The 22,790-nt window shown below is 55.8% G+C and overlaps 10 protein-coding genes across 10 annotated transcripts; 5 read left to right on the top strand and 5 right to left on the bottom strand.

The window, feature by feature from the left end:
• Nucleotides 1–41: 41 nt before the first annotated feature.
• Nucleotides 42–1,787, bottom strand: LY79DRAFT_537421 (kinase-like domain-containing protein). Its single transcript, XM_060556674.1, has 3 exons — nt 1,510–1,787; nt 471–1,442; nt 42–411 (listed from the first exon to the last, which is right to left on the bottom strand). The coding sequence occupies exons 1-3, from the start codon at nt 1,603–1,605 to the stop codon at nt 295–297; spliced, it is 1,185 nt and encodes a 394-aa protein (XP_060419216.1). The 5' UTR covers nt 1,606–1,787; the 3' UTR covers nt 42–294.
• Nucleotides 1,788–1,873: 86 nt separating this feature from the next.
• LY79DRAFT_537419 (uncharacterized protein) lies at nt 1,874–2,565 on the bottom strand. The gene is made up of 2 exons (XM_060556673.1): nt 2,376–2,565; nt 1,874–2,290 (listed from the first exon to the last, which is right to left on the bottom strand). Exon 2 carries the CDS (start codon nt 2,207–2,209, stop codon nt 1,952–1,954), a length of 258 nt encoding a protein of 85 aa, XP_060419215.1. The 5' UTR covers nt 2,210–2,290; nt 2,376–2,565; the 3' UTR covers nt 1,874–1,951.
• A 547-nt stretch (nt 2,566–3,112) lies between these two features.
• Nucleotides 3,113–4,300, top strand: LY79DRAFT_537418 (uncharacterized protein). The gene has a single exon (XM_060556672.1). The coding sequence runs from the start codon at nt 3,184–3,186 to the stop codon at nt 4,222–4,224; it is 1,041 nt and encodes a 346-aa protein (XP_060419214.1). The 5' UTR covers nt 3,113–3,183; the 3' UTR covers nt 4,225–4,300.
• A 2-nt stretch (nt 4,301–4,302) lies between these two features.
• LY79DRAFT_598033 (TIP41-like family-domain-containing protein) lies at nt 4,303–5,636 on the top strand. Its single transcript, XM_060561803.1, has 2 exons — nt 4,303–5,231; nt 5,291–5,636. Exons 1-2 carry the CDS (start codon nt 4,509–4,511, stop codon nt 5,411–5,413), a joined length of 846 nt encoding a protein of 281 aa, XP_060419213.1. The 5' UTR covers nt 4,303–4,508; the 3' UTR covers nt 5,414–5,636.
• LY79DRAFT_537416 (uncharacterized protein) lies at nt 5,637–8,354 on the bottom strand. Its single transcript, XM_060556671.1, has one exon. It carries the CDS (start codon nt 7,888–7,890, stop codon nt 6,010–6,012), a length of 1,881 nt encoding a protein of 626 aa, XP_060419212.1. The 5' UTR covers nt 7,891–8,354; the 3' UTR covers nt 5,637–6,009.
• Nucleotides 8,355–9,695: 1,341 nt separating this feature from the next.
• LY79DRAFT_506020 (DEAD/DEAH box helicase) lies at nt 9,696–11,513 on the bottom strand (the record flags this gene model as incomplete). Its single annotated transcript, XM_060553680.1, has 1 exon — nt 9,696–11,513. One exon carries the CDS (start codon nt 11,511–11,513, stop codon nt 9,696–9,698), a length of 1,818 nt encoding a protein of 605 aa, XP_060419211.1.
• Nucleotides 11,514–12,177: 664 nt separating this feature from the next.
• On the top strand, nt 12,178–14,861 carry LY79DRAFT_537410 (uncharacterized protein). Its single transcript, XM_060556670.1, has one exon. It carries the CDS (start codon nt 12,498–12,500, stop codon nt 14,688–14,690), a length of 2,193 nt encoding a protein of 730 aa, XP_060419210.1. The 5' UTR covers nt 12,178–12,497; the 3' UTR covers nt 14,691–14,861.
• An 814-nt stretch (nt 14,862–15,675) lies between these two features.
• Nucleotides 15,676–16,451, bottom strand: LY79DRAFT_247019 (uncharacterized protein). Its single transcript, XM_060551809.1, has one exon. It carries the CDS (start codon nt 16,313–16,315, stop codon nt 15,830–15,832), a length of 486 nt encoding a protein of 161 aa, XP_060419209.1. The 5' UTR covers nt 16,316–16,451; the 3' UTR covers nt 15,676–15,829.
• A 2,043-nt stretch (nt 16,452–18,494) lies between these two features.
• LY79DRAFT_665722 (KH domain-containing protein) lies at nt 18,495–19,749 on the top strand (the record flags this gene model as incomplete). Its single annotated transcript, XM_060563113.1, has 3 exons — nt 18,495–18,894; nt 18,952–19,559; nt 19,612–19,749. The coding sequence occupies 3 exons, from the start codon at nt 18,495–18,497 to the stop codon at nt 19,747–19,749; spliced, it is 1,146 nt and encodes a 381-aa protein (XP_060419208.1).
• Nucleotides 19,750–21,198: 1,449 nt separating this feature from the next.
• LY79DRAFT_665721 (UAA transporter) lies at nt 21,199–22,636 on the top strand (the record flags this gene model as incomplete). Its single annotated transcript, XM_060563112.1, has 3 exons — nt 21,199–21,425; nt 21,523–22,316; nt 22,404–22,636. The coding sequence occupies 3 exons, from the start codon at nt 21,199–21,201 to the stop codon at nt 22,634–22,636; spliced, it is 1,254 nt and encodes a 417-aa protein (XP_060419207.1).
• Nucleotides 22,637–22,790: the final 154 nt, after the last annotated feature.

Here is a 22,790-nt window from a genome sequence, read left to right as displayed (position 1 = left end):
ACTACTATATTTTCTCTCCACAAGAAACGAAACACCCAACTACAGTAATGCTTTTACGATGAATGGCTATGCTTCTCTGGTTCTGTCTCTCTACACTTCAAAAAAACGACGGACATTTAGAGACGACCCAACTCCCGCCATGCAATTGGAAAGAAAAAGAAACAAGACTGCCCCCCAAAACCCCAAGCCGTAGATCAGAGCCCGCCTGGATCCCGCAAAGAAGAAACGCCGTTAATCATACAAGGGCCGTTATGCCTTGATGGTATGTGATGCATGAATCATAAGGGTCATAAATTAGGTGCTCTTCTCGCGGTTGGCGGCTCTCTCGCCTTTGACGCAGTGCTTGACGATCCAGGGGTGCGTCTGGACCTGCTCGAGGGGTATTCTCTTCTCGGGGTCAAGAACGAGCAGCTGAGTAACGACGTTAGTAAATGGCGTTTGGGAAAGCGGCGTGCGTGATATCGACTCACCTTCTTAATCAAATCCTTGGCCTCGGGACTGACAAACGACGGGACCGTCATGTCAGCCCGGGCGATCCTCCTTTGCGTCATCACGGGCGTGTCCTCGAAGGGTGCCTCGCCCACGAGGAACTCGTACGTGAGGACGCCCAAGCTCCAGAGGTCGACCTTTTCGTTGTAGTAGTTGTCCGAGCTGCCGGGCTTGATCATTTCGGGCGGCAGGTAGTCGAGGGTACCGCACATTGTGTTGCGGCGGTTGTTGGGGGCGTGGACGCTCCAGCCGAAATCGGAAATCTTGATCTCGCCATGGATGCCCATAAGGATGTTCTCAGGCTTGATATCCCTGTGGATGACGTGCTTGCGGTGCAGGTAGCGCAGGGCCGAGGCCATCTGGGCAATGTACTGCGCCGACTTCCACTCGGGGAAGCGGCTCTCCTTGCGGAGGTGCTTGTACAGCTCGCCCTTGCCGGCAAACTCGAGGATGAGGAAGACGCGCTTGCTGTCATGGAAGTGTCCGTACAGCTGAAGGATGTTGGGGTGGCGCAGGTTGCTCTGGATCTCGATCTCGCGACGGACCTGCTTCTCGACGCGGCCTTGCTGGAGCTCGTTCTTGTGCAGGACCTTGAGGGCGCAGATGAAACCGCTCGTGCGCTCCCTCGCGAGGTACACACGGCCGAACTTTCCCTTGCCCAAGGGCCGGCCAATCTCGAACATGCCGAGGTGGAAGACCTTGGGCGCCGAGGGCTCGACGATGAGGGAGATGGTCGACTTGCGCTCGACCTCGACGACTTCATCAGACGTCCTCGACGAGGTCGATGGCAGGGGCTTTCTCGCGGGTGAAGCAGGGTTTTTCGCAAGTCGTTGTGCGGACTGCGAGGGCAGCGTTACCGGGGCGACGGCGTTTGTGCTCTGGGACTGGAGTGCGACCTTGACGAGATTTGGTCTGCTCGAAGCCTGGGAGAGCTGTGATGTCTTGACCAAAGACTATATACGCCTTATGTCAGCGACGGTGTCGTCGGATGATGCAAGTACACCGACGAGAGGCACGAACCTGGGTCTTGGAGTAGAGCTTGCCGCTGTCGACAGGCTCATTCTCGTCATTCACCGACATGCGCTCAAAGCGCGACTCCAGCGTCCGGGTAGCCATTGTCGCCAAGTGTTTTGGAGAAGGTATGCAACTAAGTCGAGTGTTCCCTGCCGGTTAGAAATGAGTGCACTGAGAGGTTTGTATGGGTGTAAGGGAAACGTGGAGTTGGTTGTCGGATTTATTAAGAAAGGTCTCGAGCGACTAACGATGTACCAGCCTTCGTGGGAGCTAAACAACGGGGGGGCAGAACGGTTGCCAGGGAGACGGGCACACTGCAACAGCAGGGCAGCGACCCGCCCCTCTGTTTTCAGGTACAGCAACCGTGCCATTCTCCTGCCCCCCGCCCCGCACCAGCTGATGGCTCCCCAACCGCCTTGTCTTAGCTGCTGTCAGCTTGGTCTGACGTCTACGGATACCGGTACATGTCCCATTTCCTTGTTCGTCCACTCCTCGATCCTTTCCGACCCCGTTTCAGGTCATGTGCCTGGTCAATGGGTGACCAAGATGGATTAGGCCCCGTGGTTTTTCCTGGCCGATGAGCGGTCTGGGCTGCAACATCCTGATGCGGATATGCACTCGTTTTGATGACCGTATGCAACGTCCATAGCCAAGCACACAACGGGTGTACCGTATACTTCCGGTGCAGAGCTTGAGTATTGTTCATCTACTGTCCGTAGTGATCCACAGCTTGTTCATCCTGTATCGCTCTAAAATGACAAAATCTTATCGAGTCATTACAATGTCTCTGCTCCATCATTACTGTCCGTTGTTTGAGAGGAGAGAATCTCAGACGATTAAAAGTTTGACTCAGAATTGGGGGAGGAGGGCACCTGAATAGCAGCGCATGGTGGCATGGCTTGAATCGAAGATAAGCGACGACCATGCCTCCCTTTCTCCGATGTGTCGAGACAAAGAAGTCTGCCTTTCCTATATTGTGACCTTGAATTTTATCCTTCGTCCGTCAAACGACTATACGAACGAAACATCGTGCTCATGATGACGACAAATTGTCACGAGCCAGCATGTTGCCAACCTCCCTCCCCATTGGTTCCACGAGCCAGTATCCTCTCGCTACAACAGTACTGACCTATCTGAATACTCGCGTCTAACAAGATTAAGTTTTCAAGGCATCGGTCCAGAATCTTATTCTATTCTTTAAGTGGAAGGTGTGGATCGAGTTGCTAAGACGTATCTCCGATGACCTCCCACAGATGCATATCAACTTACCACCCAGCTGGCTCTCTGACAGGAAGCAAGATCTCGAAAACAAACAAGCATCACCGCAAATACCTTCAAACAGCTGTTGGGTCTGGAGGTTAAGATACTTTCCAGATCAGGAACACCGATACTAGGGCAAACGAAATCGTCTAGTCCGATTTCAAACGCAAGATGGAGTTGGAGCAACAGACCACGACCACATCAATTGTGCCCTTGTGCCGGCTCCCGCCGTTGGAACTTTTGAGAGAAAACGCCAGGATTTCGGGGGGCTACATAGGCATGTGGGTCCGATGTGATAGATGCAATAGACGCATCGAAGCACCAGTCTCCAAGAAATGGCTTCTCAGGATGAGCGAGTTCAAGGACCGATACCCGATACTTGCAGCGAGCTTCACACAATCCAACCAAGTGGAGCTGAGCATGACAACGATACGGGCATCTCCTAAACTGTGCCCCGGCTACAGCGATGGCAGTTGCATCGCCTCGGGCACTCTCGAGTACATCCGGACGTGGAGAGAGTTCAAGTCGCTTCCCGGTGTATACAAGACAGACAGGAAGTGGTTGAAGCTTCGATACCCACCGGCCGAGGGATACTCCGCGCACCCTGGCTGGCAGGAAATGCTGAAAAACGCGGCAAGGTCGGTGGCCGACTTGACGCCCCCGTATATCCGCTACCTCAGCTGGCGGTTTGCATGGCATCTCTTCTGGCACCACAGGGGCATGAGGCACCAGAGCGCACCGCTCGAGAGGATGTGGGGCAACGTCGCAGCAGACGTGCTCCTGTGGCACTTTAGACTCCTCCAGGACCATGATCTCGAGGTGCTTTACAGCATGAGCGTTGGCAGCCTCTTGGGCCTGCTGGCGTGTCGCTGGGACTACGGCATCGCCGTGCTCGAGATGTTCTACGCTATACGGCAGGATCTCGATAAGCACAGCTTCAATCCGCTCAAGTCCGCCGTCCAGCGAGCTGATACAGCCATGCGCTGGTACATCAAGGCCATAAATAAAGATGAAGAGGAGCAGAGATATCAACGGATGCTGCTAAGCAGTGCCTTCCGAGTTCTCAACAACATGTTGAGAGTGTATGCGACGGAGAGACAGTGTCGAGTCTTTGCCAAGCTGTATTGCAGACCCCCTCCGATTCCGAGAGATTTCTTTGTTATATTCTCTCGGGATCAATTCGGCAAGGAAATGGAACAAGAATCGGGTCAACTAGAGCGAGAGAGAGCGGATAAGTCGATCAAATGGCTCGTGCATCATATTGCGGAACACGAGGCAATCCATGGGAAAATCGAGCCCAAGGGTACAACGGCCCCGCACGACCGGCATATGAGCTGTGTTAATGCGGTCGAAAGCTGGTACGGTCACGCATTCATCGAGGAACTGGCCGAGTCCCTACAGGAGCGCGAGAGAAGTGAGAAGTCGGGCCATCTCAGCGACTCGGTGAGCTTGGTGGAGTGACGTTGGGTCCCTCCCCTCACCGAGAGAAGCAGGGGTCTTGGCCCCGAGACGCCTTTATTCCCCGCCAACCCCCACCATCAATCCCTAGTGCTTCCCCGACCAGAGAGAGCTTCGACACAACTGCACACCTCCGATCCGAGCTGCGTTACACCAAAACCAAAACCTTCCTCTCAACACCAACAGCTCCGAGCCACTATACAACTACTCCCGTCGCAACTCTCTTGCAGCGCCCCCTCCCAGTTTGCATCGAACCTTCCCAAATCGAGACCCCCCAACGCCCCAAGATGAACCACATAACTTCCCCCAACGAGCCATTCCCTACCCCCTCCGCCCTCGCCGCGGCCACGACAACCCACACCCAGCGCAATTTCCGCATTGCCTCCCGCAAGCTTCCCATCTCCAAGGCCGGCCCCATCGACGAGATGACGGCCTCTCTTGGCATCCCGGTCCCCGAGATGATCTTCGGCGACAACCTCGTCTCCGTCTCCCACGTACCCACGGGCTGGTCCGTCTCCTTCAACGCCTACGACGCACTCGACGCTGTCGACAAGACGGACAAGAAGATGCTCAAGGTCGCCTACGCCCGGGACTGGTCGTCGAGTAGAGAAAAGACGAGCGCGGGGATCAAGGAGGTCGTCAAGCCATACGACTGGTCCTACTCGACCGAGTACCGCGGCACCCTGAAAGAGCCCGACGCCCCGGGGCGAAAGCTGGAGGAGACAACGACGCGGCAGATCCCGCTCGAGCTGCTCAAGCGCCGGGACCCGATCCTCTTCTTCGACGACGTGGTGCTCTTCGAGAGCGAGCTCGACGACAACGGCATCTCCATCGTCAGCGTCAAGGTCCGCGTCCACGAGAAGCGCATGTTGCTGCTGTGCCGCCTATTCATGCGCCTCGACAACGTCATCGTGCGCATCCGGGACACGAGGGTGTACGCCGACTTTGAGACGGACGAGGTCATCCTGGAGTACACAGCCAAGGAGGACACCTTCGACAGCGTCAAGCGGGTAAGTATCGAAAGCCTCGGATGTACGGGTGAAAATTGCTGACGACGAGGGTGTAACAGTCGTTGTTCATGGAGGGCAGGCTGCCGGATGATATCACCATCGCGTTGCGGGACCCGAACCTGCTCTACAACCTACTGCCGACGGTCGAGCAGACGGTGCAGAGCGTTTCTCTGAAGCAATGAAACGCACCCTTCCCCACCCCCTTTCTCAACTATTTGCTTCATGGGTTTTGTTTCGCCTTTCAACTAGTGACCGGCGTTCAGGGCGAGAGATGTAGTTTCAGGCGTTTCGGGCATCGGGAAAAGCTTACGGGCATGGTAGGGTACCGCGATACCTCTGCAGGAAGAATAAAGGATTTGTCCATACGCCCATAAATACGCATCGCAAGCATCATGTGAATGGAATCGTTATCGAATTCGCTGGATAAAGTACCTCCTTTGGTTCCTGTAACTGATTGCCACCGCACTCCCTATTGTAAGAGAACGCTTTCGACGAGACACGCATCAGAACGCCCAAATCTCCGGCAAAAGCAATCGCGCAGTGCGTACGTTTGGGGTGCCCACAACAGCTCGACCACACATGGAACGCCCAGCAGCGTCGGTGCGGGTATTTCCGACTTCACATCAGGCAACACGAGCAACATAAAAATAAAAACCCAGTTAGGCCGCCGCCCACGCCCTTTTGAAAGTTTCATCGTCGTCCCGTTTGTTTTCCCACGGAAAAAAGAGGACCTTAAAAAAAAAAAAAAGAACTTTAGACTGCCACCCCCTGGTCCTCTTCACCGCGCATCCCGGTTCGGCGACGAGCCCTCCGTCACCTCCTCAAACTCGAGCTCCCAGCGATCGACTTCTTTGAACTTGCGCGCCGCCTTCTTCAGCTCGTCGGCGCTGCGGGTCGGGTCGCTGCTGTCCTGGCTCTCCGGGACGTCTTCCGGGACGGGGGCGAAGCTGTCGCCCTCGGCCCCGGCCTCTGTCGTTTCTTCCTCTGCCTCGTTATCCTTGTCCGACAGACGACGGCTGTACGTGCGCGTCGATGAGCGCGTCGCCGCCCTCGGCCTTTCAGCCGACGCGGCTGCCTTGGCGCCGCGGGAGGCCGGCCGATTCGCCGTGCCGAGGTCGCGGGGCGCTGCCTTTGCACGCCGGGAACGAGTACGCGAGTCAACGTAGGAGAGCTCGTCGTCGTGCTCCGCGAGGTTCGAGGCGTCGACCTCTTCCTCATCCGTGTCGTTCACGCTGTATGGGTCTCGGGCCTTTTTGTGGCGTCTGCGGGGCAACAGCCCGGTGAGATCCGCCGTTGTGACCTTGGGGGACTTGCCCTGCTTCTTCTGTCGGGACTTGTTCCTCGTCGCTGGGAAGTTGGGGGAGTGCGTGAGGGAAGGCGGCGAAGAGGCGTCGGACACGTTGCCGTCTCGCGTCGGCGTAACCGGCGAGGCACGACGACGCCGCTGCTTGGCGAGGGTGTGAATGTCAGGCCAGATTCCCTCACTGCCCTCAGAGCCGCTGCTCTCGGGAGGTGCCATAATCTCGTCCCGGTTCGGCGTCGTCGGCTGAGGGAACATGGACGGCCGCGTGGGCGTGAGAACCGGTGAGGGCAGGTCTGAAAGCTCCGAGTCGCTATCGCCATCCCCTAGATCAGGCACGGGCTCAGGCTCAGGCTCATGTTCAGGCTCCGTCCGTGACGCCTTTCCCGGTCGGTCGCTCTCCGCGTAACTCTCTGTACTTTTGCGTTTGCGCGTTGTGGTACTTGAAGGGGGCGCCACGTCCTTCTGTCCGGGCTGTGAGTCTGGAGCGAGGATCTGCTGTGACTCCGACTCAGGCTCTGCTGCCAGCGGTTGTGTTTTACGCCGCTTCTGGAGAGGCGTCGACTCGGCCTCGGGGTCAAAGCCGTCGTCGGCCTCATCGTCAGAGTCGGAACCGGACGATAGCTCGATCGGCCGCTGCGCACGCTCCTTTTGGGCCGTACCCAATATACTCGGTTCTCTCTGCCGGCGCTTGAACAGTCCGATGTTGAACGTCGAGCTGATGCCAGGGGTGCTACCAACACCGCGACTGCTTGGCCTAATAGGCGCGTCATCCCTGTTGATACTGATGCTCGGCGCGCGGCCCCGGCGCCTAAAGTGACTGACACTGAATGTAGAGGTGACGCTGAATGTTGAGATGTCCGAACGTGGCGCAGCGGCATCGTCGTCGTCGCCGAGCGTGGTGTCGAGACCCTCAAACATTTCTTCGTCCAAATCCAGCCCTGTCGTGTCCCTCCGGTTCTGTACCGGCGTCTCGCGCGTCTTCCTGCTCAACTCCAGCTCCAGCGAGGAGTCAGACTTTTGCCTCTGGTCACCCTCCGTCTTTTCCTTAGAATACGACATGCCGAGCTCGTCCTCCAGCCTGCTCATGGCCTCGTCACGCGCGTGGGCCGACTCCTCCAACGCCTGCTTCTGGCGCAAACTGGCGCTCCGGCTCAGACGCGCAGACGCACGCCCCGCGAGGCGGGACGACCTGCCTCCATCCTCCTCTTCGAGCTCTTTCCGAATGACCGAGTGTTCACGATCGCTGTGGCTGTAGATGTCGCTGCCCGAGGCAGGCGCGGGGCTCGACTTTTCCTCCGGTGCCGCGACGGCGACGGGGGCGGGTGGCGCGCGACGCGCTCGTTTGGGCCTCGGCATAGCTTCGATTTGTCGTTGGTGAACCTGGCTTGACGTCCGAGTGGTCTGTGTAGCTTGGGTATCGAAGGAGAGGTCCGGCGCGGTTCACGTCAAGCTAAGGGGTCACACCAAGATAAGGATGGGATGGCGGAGTCTCGTGATATTTTGATGTGGTGTGGGAGGGAAATGCTTGTGAGCGGGACGCGTCGCGAACTCGAACCTTGCTCGAGCCGGGTCGCGACCCACCCCCAAATTGAAAGCCGATGGGGAGCTAGCGCCACAGCAACACCAGCCACGCCCTCATACAAACGCAGGCTGGCTGACGGTCCAAGCAGCATTCGAAAGTAATGTCGCCGCTACGGTAGACAGTCCATAGAAAATGTTGGGGCATTGCAGGTTTAGATTTATTGTATGCACAAATAAAAAACATGTTTCGTTGGGAGTTGGGACCTTAATCCGCGAGTGCGACCTTCCACCTCGGGTATATGTGTGCCATCCCATCCTTGAACCTTAATTCTGTCTTTTCTTGTACAGCTATGTGAGAATTTAATGTCCTCTTCGCACTCTGTATGATATAGGTGCACGAGCCAGAAGTACTACAAAGTACCTACCCAGAAATACTATAGAGTGGCAAATAGCTGACGAAGCGCACTGAAAACACTAGCATACGGCATAGGAGTGCATGTGTCATTGATCGAGTGTTGTATAACTTGGACCAAACCTATCTTCCGCTTTCAGTATGGACATTTGTGTTTCTGTATTGATAATATAGTATCTAACTAGTAATTTTATTTCTGCCTGGCTTCATAATTCATGACCCCATATAGTAGCTTTTTACATCGCTATGTCGATGACGCTGGCATTGATCCTGCTCAAACATCGCATTCACCAGGCTTGACCTCCTCAACCTGCTGAGTTCGTCCACGAAGATTAGAAGGGCAACACTGCCAAGCGACTCGTGCAGAATCGCACAAGGTGATGTCACAGGCTCAGTCGTATTCACAACCACAACGGTAAAGCTGGTCGTCGCACATGTTGTGTTGTTCGAACTGGTGTCTAAAACCACCTGTTTTATTACGTGATTCTGATGCCTGAGGCAAGCTTGGCGATTTTGGATGACAGCTCCTCAACAACTTCTCGCCTTACTTATCCATCTACCTAACAACACGCATCATGGCAGGCTAGAGGGAATTCCCGGTGTGCCCCTGCGGCGCTCAATAACCCTTGCTAGGGACTTTATTTCACAAACCTTCTAACAAGATTTCACTTAAAATAAAGACTATGTGTATACGCCACATAACTTTAATGGAGAAGGAAAGCAATAGGTAGATACTTCTCGATGTGGATACAAACACTTTACCTAAGCCTAGGTATGTGGATGTGAAGTTGCATGTGCATCAAGTTAGTGTTGTTAGGGACAAACGGTAAGCGGTCCTGTTACGTTCTACCTTTACACTGACTTACTATTTTGTGCGTAGCAATTATATAACAGCTCAATACTCAGACATAAGAAGGTTAACGTCTATATTTCCATGGGGTGGTCGGAAACAGGTAGCCAACTCTTAGGCCGTCGCGATGATGACTCATAATCTAGGCCACAGTATTCATCACTTCTAAGCATAATCCATTTTGAGCGTCATCAGCCTGTACCCATGCCAGTACTATGTGTGAGACCGAAATGATCATACTATGAAGAACATGTCCGTGCGCTAAGAGAAAAGAATTTACTTCAACCAGACACTCACTCATCTCGTACATAGATTTATACATTGTATAGTTTTACATGTATTATACAGCGTTCTCCTTCGTCCATCCCGAGAAGCACACTAGATGAGAGCTTGGCCCATGAACATGCTCTCCTTGACCTCGGCAACGACGTCCCTCTTGTCGTCCTTCCCAACAAGCACGATACCTCTTCCACGACGTCCCATGCGGCCAGCCCTGCCTAGGCGATGGATGAAGTCGATGGTGGTGTGCGGGACATCGTAGAGAATGACATGCCGCACAGCCAGCGTGTCAATGCCTCTAGACGCCAGATCGGTGGCGACAATCACCTTAGTGTTGGGCAGCGACCGCTTGCCGGCGACAGGGGATTCCGAAGACACGGAACGTAGAGGTTCCGCCGAAGTGAAGGAGTTGAGCATCTCAGACTGGCGGTTCTCGGTCGTGTCTCTGTTCAGCGCGACGGCATCGATGCCTTTGGACTGGAGATATTCGGCCACCTCGGTCGTCTTCTCACGCTCGTTGACGAAGACCATGATGCGACGGACGTCAATCTCGCCCTGGATCGGGCCCTCGTGCTTGGAGGCCTCGCGGCCGATCGTGTAGATGGCGTCCGCGCAGGCCAGGTTCTTGTTGTTGCGGTAAGGGTCCTTGACGACGTCAATGACGCCGAGCTGGACTCTTCTCGGGATGGCGTGGAGGTTCGGCGTTGTGATGCGGGTCATATTGGGGAAGTTGTTTGCGAGGTAGTTGTCCAATCTCTTGGGAATGGTCGCCGAACAGAGGATGAACTGCTGCAGCGACGGCATCGCCCTGTCGATGATGGATGTGGTAACTGGTGCGAAGCTTCGGTCGAATAGAGAGTCCGCCTCGTCGACAATCAGGTGGCTGACTTGAGAAAGGATATTAGGGTCGGATTCTGCGATCGAGGCCAGTAGGTGAGGCGTAGTGATAACCATGTCGACGCCGCGCGGTGAGTACAGGTTGCGCTGGATTGTGGTAGCGCTGAGATTGGCCGAGAGCTTTTCTGACTTGAACTTGACAGCGTGGGAGAGCGTCTTGGCCACTTTGCCCACCTGATCGACGAGCTCTGCCGAAGGAACCAGGACAATGACGCGGGGTCTTGCCATGGTTGGGTGAGGCTCGTCAAAGGTAGAGATCTTCTTCGACCTGGAGGCCCTCTCTCTGGCCTTCTCCTCCTCAAACCGCTTCTTGTAAGCCTGGATTTCAGGATTCGCCTCCTCAGCAATTTTCATAGCGTTGACAGCGGGCAGTAGGTACGCCAGCGTCTTGCCGGAACCCGTTTCAGCTGCGAGCAGGAAGTCTTGCCTCTTCTCGCTCCTGACTTTAAACACGCTGGTCTGGCCGAGCATCGCCGGGATCGCAAGCCTTTGTACTGGAGTCGGTTTGATGTCCACCATTCCCCGCAGGAGATCCTCGCTGATGGCGGTCTTCACGGCAGGAAGGAGATTGAACTGGTCAAAAGACTCGTATTCCTGCATTTTGCCTTTCAATGCGTTCCTCTTGACATATGACACGCCGGCAAGGGACCGCTGCATCTTCAACGCTTTTCTAGGATCGGACGAAGTCTGGGAATCGCCTCCTCTGCTGGGCCTACCCGACGGCGCTTTCGCATTGGTCGGTCGCGAGGTGGCGCGGCGCGGCCCTTCGGGAACTCTGGCAAACTTCTGGTTCATGCCACCAAATGGTCCCTCAACTAGTCGTTTCGGCGGGCGGGCATCTCGATTTCGAGGTTTTGCGACGTTGTCGGAGAGAACCATGCGCGATGGTTTTTCTTTCGCCGCCGAACGGTAGCCGGCGTGTTGCGTGAACCATGGCGAAGTCGTCAGTCGGGGGAAGGGTTGGGGTCGTAATGTCAGTTGGCATTTGGGGCACAGCGATGCCAGTGTCCTCGAAGACATGATGGGCAAACGCGTGAGAGTTGTGGCTAACGCTGAAGCTGAGGCTAGAGCTGGAGCTGTAGCTGGAGCTTGAGTTGTGGGAGGAGCGAGATTTCCCCTTGGCTCTCTTGAAATTTTAGAGGTCGGTATGGAGATTTTTGCGCCGACCCCCCATGCAGTCGGCGCGGCCTAAGCTCCGTGCCGACCTCTGCCAGCGCCACCTCCGGGGTCGAGCATCCCGGCTTCAGTCAGATACGCAATCCATGTTCCCGTCGCATTTTAGACTGTGGTAGCCGGCTTGGCTTTAAGTGGACTTAGCAATGATCAGATTGACTTGCTCATACTTTTGTACACTCACTTGTATGGTCTCAAGGACTGCTGAACGACGCGGATTCGGATCAATTCCAGCTATGTCCATAGTGCGTGTTTCCCGTCTACTGACAAGGCAACCTCAATTGGCATTGAACCTCCATGGCGACGAGTCGAATGCAATCGCTTCTAATCACATGGTCTTCAAGTGCAAGCTACCAGCGAGGACAACGCATCCTTTTTGTAGGGCTGGGCAGTTGCGCTTGTGTCTTGGCCAAGGATCATTGCCGTACCTATTGCTGTGGCTGTGGCGCCCTGCAAGGAACTACCCGAGCTTTTTTAAGCCTTGGAGTCCCGTCCCCCCTCCCGCAATTCAGCTCAAGTCGTCCACCATTCGATTCCAGGCCTGTGGAACCTCCCCTCCCCTTCGTCAATCTCTCAGCCCCATTCACTACCGTCGTCGAGGGGGCGATTCCTGTTTCTGATTAACTAAGGTCGGTCCTAGAAGGTCAGCTGTCTATCTAGCCGAACATCCTTTGTTCATGTCGTCGCCCGCCAGGCTTCTGCCTCTTCTCTCCATCCTCCCCGCTGCTTTGTTTTCCTCGCTGGACTACACGTCTTGGCGGGTACATTTCGCCAGCAGAACTTGAAGTCAGAAGCATGTGCATCCCCAGGTGAGGACAGGGACCCGAAGCAATGAGCGCCGATCTCTTGGACCTCGACAGCTTCTACCAGAGCCCTCCGCCGCAACAACAGCAAACGGGGGGCCACCAAAGCCAATCGCAGCAAAAACAGCAGCAACGCCCGCAGCAGGCCACGGCATCGTCGACGGACCTCTTTGACTTTGCCTCCTTCACCACCAACGGGCCTGCAGCCGCGGCGTCGCCGGCTCAGCAAACCCAACCATGGCCCAACTTCGCGACACAGCAACCAAGCGGTGCTGGTAGTGGTAGCAACGGAGGATGGGGTGACCTCAGCTCACTCTCATCGGGCTTGGCGTCTGCAGCAATAACGCAGCAGCCCAAGCAGACGCAACAAGCTGTCGTCGACGACGACGACGATGGATGGGGTGATTTCGAGGTCGCGGAGCCTACGCCGACTCAGCAATCATTCGTGTTGCCCCCGCAGACAAACAAAGCGAGGTCGTCTCCGCCACCGCGGAACCGCATCGCGCGCGCCTCAACGTTCGATCTCATATCGAACAACCTCATCAACGTTGTGGATATGCCTCTTGGTTCCGGTCTGTCGTCGATCCCTAGTCCAGGGCTCCCCTCGCCGGACCACAGACCCGCCCCTAACCCTGGGCTCTCCTGGCAACAGCTCAATCGACAATCTAGTCCTGGGCTTGCATGGCAGGCGCAGAGTACCCAGCCGGCTGGCAGTCCGGGCTTTTCGTTCCAGGCATCCTCTGCAAAGCCGCAGCCGGGTCCTGGATTCTCTGGCCAGATGCACGGGTCACAGAGGAAGCCAATCCTTCAGCCGGCTAAGCAGTCTGATCCGAACGTTTTATTTGACGCGGAAGACTTTGAGCTTCAGGGCGGAAACGACGACGAGGAAGAAGAAGAGGAGGATGAGTTTGGCGACTTTGAAACTGTACAGACCCCCTTTCCCGGTGCGAACACGAGCCCGACGTTGGATTCAAGATCAGCGCAACAGCGACCACCACAGGTATCGCACCCTCCGCCATCTATGGACTTGCTCTCCCTCGACGACGATCCCACTCCGGTTTACCAGCCTCCGTCGAAGAAGCCGCAGCTAGCTTCATTGAACCTCATCGCGCCTAACTTACCGTATCCACAAGCCCCCAAATCGCCATCCTTCCAAGAGCGCAACCCCTTTCCGGGACTGGGACTCACCACGCCAACCTCTGCGGGATTCCAAAAGCCAGTGAAGAAGGATGGCGATCCCAGCTCTCCCACGCCTCTTACAGCCTGGCCATCTTTCGGGCAGACATCACCAAACAAACCATCCACCGGTGCCACGAAGAAGTCATCTACTACTACCAGCCTCCAGAAGCCGCAGAAGGAGGAGGGGGAGGACTGGCCAGATTTTGAAGACTTCCCTGATGACGAGCTCTCGGCCGTCGACTCCGCCAACCCCCCGGAAAGCTGGGACTGGGACGCAGTCGACAGCGTCAAGCCGGCAGTCTCCTCCGCAGCAACCACCAAGAAACCCGCCCCGAAACCCAAAGTCAAGCCAGACTCTGAAGCCCCCGAAGCCTCCGAATCCCGCGACGACGCGCCGCCGCCCATCAACATTCCCCCTCCCTCTGTCCTCCTCTCCATCTTCCCTCAACTCCTTGACCTCGCAAACTCGTCCCTCTTTAAGCCCACGGGGCAGATGGCGGCGCCCATCAGGAAGCGCATCCTCTCGGACCCGGGCACCGTGTCCTTCCTCCGCGCGTATCTCCTCCTCGCCACGGTCGCCGCCCGTGTCATCGCCGGCCGCAAGCTGCGCTGGCACCGTGACAAGTTCCTCGCTCAGGGCATGGCCATATCCGCCGCCGGGGCCAAGGGTATGAAGCTCGCGGGCATCGACAAGGCGCAGGCGGCGCGCGAGGACCGCGAGGCGGCTGACGTCGTGGGCGTATGGAGGGAGCACATCGGCCGGCTGCGGTCCGCGGTCGCGGCGGCGAACTCGACGGTCAAGACGCCGCGTGACCAGCTCCGCGTGCCCGAGATCAACGAGACGATGCCCGTGTCGACGGCCAAGGTCGTGCCGACGGCGCCCAAGCCGTGCATCATCTGCGGCCTGAAGCGCGACGAGCGGGTGAGCAGGGTCGACTTCGACGTCGAGGACAGCTTTGGAGAGTGGTGGGTTGAGCACTGGGGTCACCGGGCCTGCAAGAACTTTTGGGTTGAGCACGAAAGGCAGCTGCGGCAAAGGTAAAGGGAGATGCTGCGATGGTGGCGGGAGAACTATCCAAATTGTACATAGCGAACATATATGATACCTCGAGTGCTTTTCTTTGCACATATCGGGTGGCAAGTCCCACAGCGACTGGACATTTAGATTAGGTAACGGTACATCAATGGCTTCAGTTTATCGTTTTGCAGTCAGAGCTCCAAGTACCCCTCCCTCTGGCTGGGTAAGTTGGGAAGAGCGTCGCCGTGATGAGACGGACGTTCCATGTCTTGTTTAGCCTCGACCGGATCAGATGGTTCCTGCCCAATGGCGCAATCATCACATCGTGGATGGGGGGGGTGCTGCCTCGTGTTGCTTCAAGCGTGCTGGCGCTTGCTAACTCTGATCGACCTTACGCGCACATCTCTCATCTGCTGTCGCTTACAAGACACAGGGTACCCTGGCTGCGCCAGTTGTCGCGTGCCCAGGGCATCCGCGAGCTCTGTGCCCGGCGAGCGTCACATGACGAGAGGCATTTCGAGAGGCATTTAAGGGCAGTCACTGATCAATAGAAGAGCCGTCGAACTACCTATCTACCGCGGCGGGTGTCTCCTTGCAGGCGATCCAGCGCTGCGAGGCGCACTCGGGCCGGGATAGGCGGAGGCTTGCCGAATGAGAGAAGACGGGACGGGCATTAGTGACGAAACTACTGCAACTCAGACGCTGAGTAAGGGTTGCTAGAGAGGCAGAGAGGCAGCGTTCTCGTGGAGCCTTTGTCGGCATGCATAAACCCCACCTACCTTGAGCCGGCCAATCCAGAATACTTGCTAGGAATGGACTGTCTCGAATACTATTCGTAGGTCGTCCCATTTGCATCGTGTTTTCGGGACTGGAGGAGCTGCGACGGATGGCCCGAGGCTAGTGAGATGACAACGACGGTATCGTATGTGGTAGCCGGTCAGCGGGAGAGGCTGGAAGAGGAGGAGCACGTTGCGACCGTCCCCGCGAGATTGTGCCATCGTATTACCCGCGCAATCCGAATGGCGGGAGATGCTGCAACATTGTGTTACAGAGCAGAGCACCTCTTCTTTCGTGCGTAGCAACAGTGGCCTATCCACATCAGCATGTCAGATACGAAGACTGAAGCAATTGGGCCAGTGGGACATCCTAAAAGAAGCCAACTACTATCCTCTCCGGCTCACAGCACGGACTGCCATGAAATTTATGATATGCCATCTCGACAGTTGATAAACAGCTTCTCTTGAGACCGGGATGAAGGGGAGGCTGGCCCTGTTGGTATCGTTTCGACAGACTGCCGGCCGCTCCGATCGGCAGCCCATCATCAATATGGTGAAGTTGACGGGAGCCAAACATTTCGTGGGGGTGTGTACTCTGCACCCGCGCTGGCTTAATACCATGACGCAAGCGCACACTGTAAGCAACGTGACGACTGGAGCGACGAAGGTTCTCTGATTAATTAAGCCGTCCGATCCGATGGGAATGTGAAATCCATAAGCCACGGACCACGGAGAGGAGAATCGGAGCTTGGGACGCTTGATGCGCTCGCTGCATCTCGAGCATGAAATAGGTTTTCGTGTTTGGGAGCTGCGAATGCGAAAGGGGTGTGAGCTGTTTGTACTCAAATACCGGCAGAGCCCGTTTGGTTGCATGCCGCCACGTCGCAAGTCGGGCAAGATGTGACTAGTTCGATTGGAAACTTGTTCGATCCAACAGCACACCTGCCGAAAAAAAAGAAGAAGAAAAAAAAATAGAAATAATCCCCCGATGCGGCCGGGTACTCAAGCACCATTAGATCCCGGCGAGATTAGTTATGCGCATTGAACTTAAGGAATCAACCCTGGAATGGGCGACGATTCGAGACGGTCGCGAATGCTTCTTCCCTGTTGTGTGGGCTAGCGGGGACCAGTCCGAGGGAGCTATATTAATATAGCAAGGGCAGAACTGCCCTGTAGTCCAAGAGGTTGTCTGGAGATCCTACCCAGAGTTTACAGCCCACCACGACAGAGGGAGAGGAGGGAGAGGTCGATGCCTTGATTTCAGGGAGGTATCGCGGTGTCTTGGTGGGTGATTGAGACACAGAGAAACGACAGCTTGGAGGAACCTTAGATGCAGCAACTTGGTATTGTATCGGTAGGTCGGTGCAATAGGTAGTTTGAGGTCTCTTCCAAGAGAAAGAGAAATGAGCTCCCTGGGTGGATAGGAAGAAGCCCAGAGATAGTGGATTTGGGAAAGCTCTGTGTTGTGTGGAGGGAAGGGTCTTGAGCGAGGTGCCATGTGCAGCAAAGCATGTGCACATGAGGGGCGAGGTACTTGGGAATGTACTGTCTAGGCAAAACTACGCAGAAAAGGTACACGTGATCTGTTAGAGGGTGGAACTGTTAAAGTGATTAAGAGTCGTAAGACGTCTGTTGCCCTGTGTAGTGATGCCCTCCCCCCACAGTGAATTGTTGCCGTACCTGCCTTCATCACAATCTTTCCATCCCATTCATGGCCCCTCATAGTATTTTAACCTCCTGCAGCAAAGCTGCACCCCCAATTCCCCCCACACACACCACACTCAACTACTACTACAGTACAAGCAACTACTATCTATTCAAGTACAGAGAGCACCTACTAGGGAACTACTACAAGCATTAAGCAAGCTATAGGTAGTAATTAGCTACCCCCCTTAGGTACCTACCTACCTGCCTTTATTAACTACATCACATACCTACCTACATCCTACACCTAAATCAGTACCTAGCTTTTCTCTTGTGACACTACATCTTAGTAAGTACCCTATACCTTTACTTCCCCGCCCCAGCCTAGCAGCTAAAAGCCAGACAAGAAGGGGGGGAAATACTGAGGCGCACTTTCCTGTTCCTGCCCGTCCCTTACAATTACAATTACCTACCAACTTTTCTCCTCCCATTTTCATCTCCCACTCTTCTTTTCGTCCTTCACCTCTTCACCTCACTCTCCACGCCCACTACACGACCTCACTTCTCCCCGCCCCCCAACTCTTCACCTCTTCACCTCACCCAACTCTCCCATAAAACCTCACTTCCGCCTCATCCTCTCTCCCTCTTTACCTCTCCCGTCCCATTGCGTCTACCTCTCTACCAAACTCTTCTACTTCACCCCCATCCCCCTCCTCTACCCCTCCATCAACCCAACTTCCGTGGTCCACCACCCACTTCAATCTACAACCTCCCCCGCGCGCACCTGGCTTGCGCCATCTGCACGCCCCCATCACATCACGACTCCAACCAGCCTGCCTTTTGGAGATTCTAGCAACTACTCCTCGGTTTTACTTACTGACAACTACTTGATCGCGCCTAACAGCCGGTTTCACATCTTCCACAACCTTTCTTGACTACCTCCCTTAGTAGTCATTACTTGAGAAAGACCTGTGCCTCACTGGAAAGTCTAGAAACATCAAGGTAATGAACTGCTATCCTATAACTCCTTGCTGAATGCGCGCACTGCACTGGAGACGCACTATGTGCTCTTCTATACCCTGGCGCGCATTGCACCCACTGCGCCAATTCAGTCTAAACATTTTACCCAAGGCAGTCAGGGTTGTCTCTGCATTAATCCTATCTAGGCACGGTGTAGAGACACTTGTTTCTTTCTTTTCTTCAGACTGTGGTCGCATACACAACTTCTACAAAATCGGCATCTTACACTTACACTTTCCCTTCCACGCTTGCTTCCGTTTTTATTCCGAAAAAATCGTCCCAACCATGACAAACGTCCACTTTGCGCGTAACAGCTAGCTAACTATGTTCCTTAGGTTCCTCAACCCCTACCCTAAATCTTACCCACTTCGAATCCGAATCAGTCAACATGTCTACCGAGCACATGTCCTCCAATGGCAACGACCTTGTTGGGTCTTTGGACCAGCTGAAGATGGATGACGAGGTTAGGCTCGGCCCCGACGGAGAGCCTGCGCCCCGCACGGACGAGGAGTATGCTATGGCACAGCTTACTCTGAGAGCCATCGTCTCCTCCAAGGAGGCTGGTGTCATCATTGGCAAGGCGGGCAAGAACGTCGCTGATCTTCGCGACGAGACCGGTGTCAAGGCCGGTGTCAGCAAGGTGGTCCAGGGCGTTCATGACCGCGTCCTCACCATCACCGGCGGCTGCCAATCCGTCGCCGAGGCCTATGCCATTGTTGCCAAGGCTCTTCTCGAGGGAGCGCCCTCCATGGGCATGGGCGGCGTTGTCCAGAACAATGGCACTCACCGTATGTCTCCGTTATCAGCAATGCTTCCTGACAAATGTAGCTAACGTCCTTGCCAAGCCATCAAGCTTCTCATCTCCCACAATCAGATGGGGACCATCATTGGCCGTCAGGGACTGAAGATCAAGCACATTCAGGACGTCTCGGGTGTCCGTATGGTCGCTCAGAAGGAGATGCTCCCTCAGTCGACCGAACGCATTGTCGAAGTTCAGGGCACCCCCGAGGGCATCAAGGGAGCCATTTGGGAAATCTGCAAGTGCCTCGTCGACGACTGGCAGAGGGGTACCGGAACCGTCCTGTACAACCCAGTCGTTCGCACTCAGCCCGGCACCACCTCGACCGCTGGTAGTGGCTCGACCCCGGCTTACTCTTCTGGCGGTGGCCGCTCCAGCGACTACTCTGCGCCGCGTGTCATGCGCACCGGCAACGGTGCCGACTTCAGCGCCAGCAACACTAACAACAACGGCGGCGGTGGCCGTCCCTATGGCCGTCGCTCTGACTCGGACGCCGCTTCTCGCGGCCCGCCCACCCACGATGAGAACGGCGAGGAGCTTCAGACCCAGAACATCAGCATTCCCGCCGACATGGTTGGCTGCATCATTGGCCGTGCCGGCAGCAAGATTTCGGAGATCCGCAAGACTTCTGGTGCGCGCATTTCCATTGCCAAGGTAAATTGGTCCAATTCCCTACATACATGTCCACCCTGACCAACTTTGCTAGGCCCCTCACGATGATACCGGCGAGCGCATGTTCACGATCATGGGAACCGCCAAGGCCAACGAGTCTGCCCTGTTCCTCTTGTACGAGAACCTCGAGGCAGAGAAGATGCGCCGTCAGACTGCTACTTCGCCCGAGTAGAAAGTGTTCGGCTTTTCGTCCCTTCCATGGTTCGACATCTAGTTTCAGACGCTGGACATTGCAGAATTTTAGCCGCAAGGCTTAATGACCGAGATGGGGGTGTGGTAGTTCTTCACACCTCATCTCTGGGACGGACGCAACAAAACACTTTTTCCCCTTGCTTTTCTTGTTCGTCAAAATTTCTGGGTCGACGGATTACCCAGACATGCGTGCAACGACACGAGTCACCAAGCTGGTCCTCAACTTTCGCTTTGAAACGTTGCGCACACGAGTTGCTTTTTGGGAGGGTGGTCCTCCGGTCTACGTTTGGGCAGGCAAAAGATACCCCCGGGTCTACGGACAGGGATTCTTGTATTCAGCCTTCCGGAACTGAACATACGGCACGACTTATGATTACTTCACGCGGATACCTCTTTGAAGCAGGGTTGCAGCTTCGGATCACTTTTAATGACATCGGCCTACAACTCATTCCACATCCTACTCTCGAAAGTTACCCTACCCTTATACTCCAACTGATCCGAAAACACCACCAGCGGCCTATATGCGTCTGCTGGTCTTGGGTTATGGAACTCTTGCTTCTGGTATTAGCTTTCTGACGCCAGGGGAATTTAGATAGTACGCCCTACCCGTAACTAGGCAGATGAAAACCCTTTGAGCAAGGCCGCTCAGTAAACCAACGTGCCAAGGTCCTAGGTGTGATGCGTGGATTCCCTGTGAAAGGTTCTGACGGCATGGCGCCTTCGCTTAGTGATGGGTAAGCTCTGGCAAGTCTTGTTGGCTGACACGGGATAGGTACATTTTCACCATTCGGATCTGTCGCGCAGTGGGAAAGATGGAGAGGTCAATTCGTCGGCCAGACCAGGATGGAGATTTGGCAAACGGACCAAAGCAAGTCACGACTGACCCTCATCTAGGATCAAAATGCGATCCTTTCATGATTGGCCAATGCCGGGCGGGGTTATGGATACCGGTACCTATGTATGGTGCCGATCCCGAGGGGACACCGGGCTGGGCTGGGTGGTTCCTGATAAGGTTAGGGCGGCCGCAAGCAAGCAGTGGAGGGGGTCCCTGAAGAGAGAGAGAGAGGTAGGTAAGCTCTCCACCTTATTTTTAATTTTGGCTTCATGCCAACCTGTCATCTGCCCCAGTCGGATCGTCGAGTCGGTCATCCATCCATCAATCGCTTTTTTCCGTCTTTCTTTCTAGGAGCGGCTCTGATCTCGAATCTCGGAACCCTTTGTTTTTCTTCTTCTGTTTCTCTCTGCGACCATTTTCCCATTCTTCCTCCCCAGACTTCGATCCGCTTGTGGTTACGCATCGAGGCCTTGTCGCTCCTTTGCCAACCAGACGTCGCGCGCCCGCCAACTGAGTTGCGCACCACGACGCTTGCCCGCCCAACGCACGACACGAAACGACACAGAACATTACGCGCGCCGATCACGAACCATAATGGCGCGCTCGAAGCAGGCCACTCCCATCCGTCGGCAGACGTCGTCCGAGTACTTCAGTAAGGCCGACACCCTCGCGCGGACGCCCAGCCACGGCAATGGAGCTGCGATGACGACGACTTCAACAAAGCCCAACGGCAAGGTCGCCGGGTCCGCAGCCCCCGTTGAGGGGAAGGAGGCCGGTGCATTGCAAGTGTTAATTGCCGTTGGCGGCATTTACGCCTCGTTGTACGTTGCTCGCCCCCCACCCCCCCCCCCCCCCCCTTTCCCCATGTAGCCGCACATGTTGGAGAAGGCCTCGTTACTGATACAGGACCACGCGCAGCTTGACATGGGCCTACCTCCAAGAGAAGCTCACCACGACGCCCTACGGCCCGGCCTCCAAGCCCGAGGTGTTCAAGTACCCCGTCTTCCTAAACACGATTCAGTCACTCTTTGCGGCGACAACGGGCTTCCTCTACCTCTGGTCCTCCTCGCGCGGCGCCGCCTCCCTGCCGCCCATCTTTCCCTCGCGCAGCATCGTCCTGCCCCTCGCCCTCGTGGCCGTCACCTCCTCTCTCGCCTCGCCCTTCGGCTACGCCTCACTCGCGCACATTGACTACATCACTTTCCTCCTCGCCAAGTCCTGCAAGCTCGTCCCCGTCATGCTCCTCCACACCACCCTCTTCGGCAAGCGCTACCCGCTCTACAAGTACCTCGTCGTCGCCGGCGTCACGGCGGGCGTTGCCGTCTTCACACTGCACTCGGGCAGCAAGAAGAAGAAGTCTGTCGTCAACCCGGACGCCAACATGCCCTGGGGCATGCTTCTGCTGTCCATCAACCTGTTGTTCGACGGCCTCACCAACACCACTCAGGACTACATTTTCAGCACTTTCAAGGGGTACACTGGTCCGCAGATGATGTGTGCCAACAACCTCATGAGCACTGCCGTCACGCTGGGCTACCTGGTCCTGAGCCCTTGGCTGGTACACACGGGGCTGGGCGAGTACCTCGGCATGGACGTCGCCGGCAGCGCGGGCGAGCTCAAGGCCGCCCTGAGCTTCATGGCGCGGTACCCCGCCGTGTGGTGGGATGTCCTCGGCTTCGCGGCGTGCGGCGCCGTCGGCCAGGTCTTCATCTGTATGTCTTGGTCTTCCTGCCTTTCTCGGACAACCACATCCTGCTTCTTTGTGGTTTTTCTTGTCATACCGTTAACACATGTCTCAGTTTACACACTCTCGACTTTCTCGTCCGTCCTCCTAGTCACCGTGACTGTCACCCGCAAGATGGTCACCATGGCCTTATCCGTCTTCGCCTTCGGCCACAGTCTCACCAGTATGCAGTGGCTCGGTGTCTCCTTTGTCTTCGGCGCCATCGGCGCTGAGGCCCAGATCGCGACCAAGGAGAAGAAGGCCAAGGAGGCTGCGAAGCGCGCCGCAGCCGCCGGCAAGACGCAGTGAATAGGAGAAGGAAACGTTCTCATGCGAACACGCCTCCATCTCCGTAACCTGTCACTTCTCACTTGTCTAAACCGTCGCACTGTTCCGCGCACCAGCTCTCGTTCAGCCATGTGAAGGGGCGGGGACCCCTCGAGGGCTACCGCTTGACGTCCCA

Source organism: Colletotrichum navitas (genome assembly GCF_030913465.1).
Source record: "Colletotrichum navitas strain CBS 125086 chromosome Unknown LY79scaffold_4, whole genome shotgun sequence".
In the NCBI taxonomy this organism is placed as follows: domain Eukaryota; kingdom Fungi; phylum Ascomycota; class Sordariomycetes; order Glomerellales; family Glomerellaceae; genus Colletotrichum; species Colletotrichum navitas.
Note: the sequence above shows the minus strand (reverse complement) of the source record. Positions and strands in the feature narration are given on the sequence as shown.

Coding starts and splice junctions, on each gene's coding strand:
- LY79DRAFT_247019 (XM_060551809.1), bottom strand. CDS start 16,315: ATGCAACCAAACGGGCTCTGCCGGTATTTGAGTACAAACAGCTCACAC.
- LY79DRAFT_537418 (XM_060556672.1), top strand. CDS start 3,184: ATGACAACGATACGGGCATCTCCTAAACTGTGCCCCGGCTACAGCGAT.
- LY79DRAFT_537410 (XM_060556670.1), top strand. CDS start 12,498: ATGAGCGCCGATCTCTTGGACCTCGACAGCTTCTACCAGAGCCCTCCG.
- LY79DRAFT_598033 (XM_060561803.1), top strand. CDS start 4,509: ATGAACCACATAACTTCCCCCAACGAGCCATTCCCTACCCCCTCCGCC. Junction 5,232..5,290: donor CCTTCGACAGCGTCAAGCGG/GTAAGTATCGAA, acceptor AGGGTGTAACAG/TCGTTGTTCATGGAGGGCAG.
- LY79DRAFT_537421 (XM_060556674.1), bottom strand. CDS start 1,605: ATGGCTACCCGGACGCTGGAGTCGCGCTTTGAGCGCATGTCGGTGAAT. Junction 1,443..1,509: donor AGCTCTACTCCAAGACCCAG/GTTCGTGCCTCT, acceptor AGGCGTATATAG/TCTTTGGTCAAGACATCACA. Junction 412..470: donor CCAAGGATTTGATTAAGAAG/GTGAGTCGATAT, acceptor GTCGTTACTCAG/CTGCTCGTTCTTGACCCCGA.
- LY79DRAFT_537419 (XM_060556673.1), bottom strand. CDS start 2,209: ATGAACAATACTCAAGCTCTGCACCGGAAGTATACGGTACACCCGTTG.
- LY79DRAFT_537416 (XM_060556671.1), bottom strand. CDS start 7,890: ATGCCGAGGCCCAAACGAGCGCGTCGCGCGCCACCCGCCCCCGTCGCC.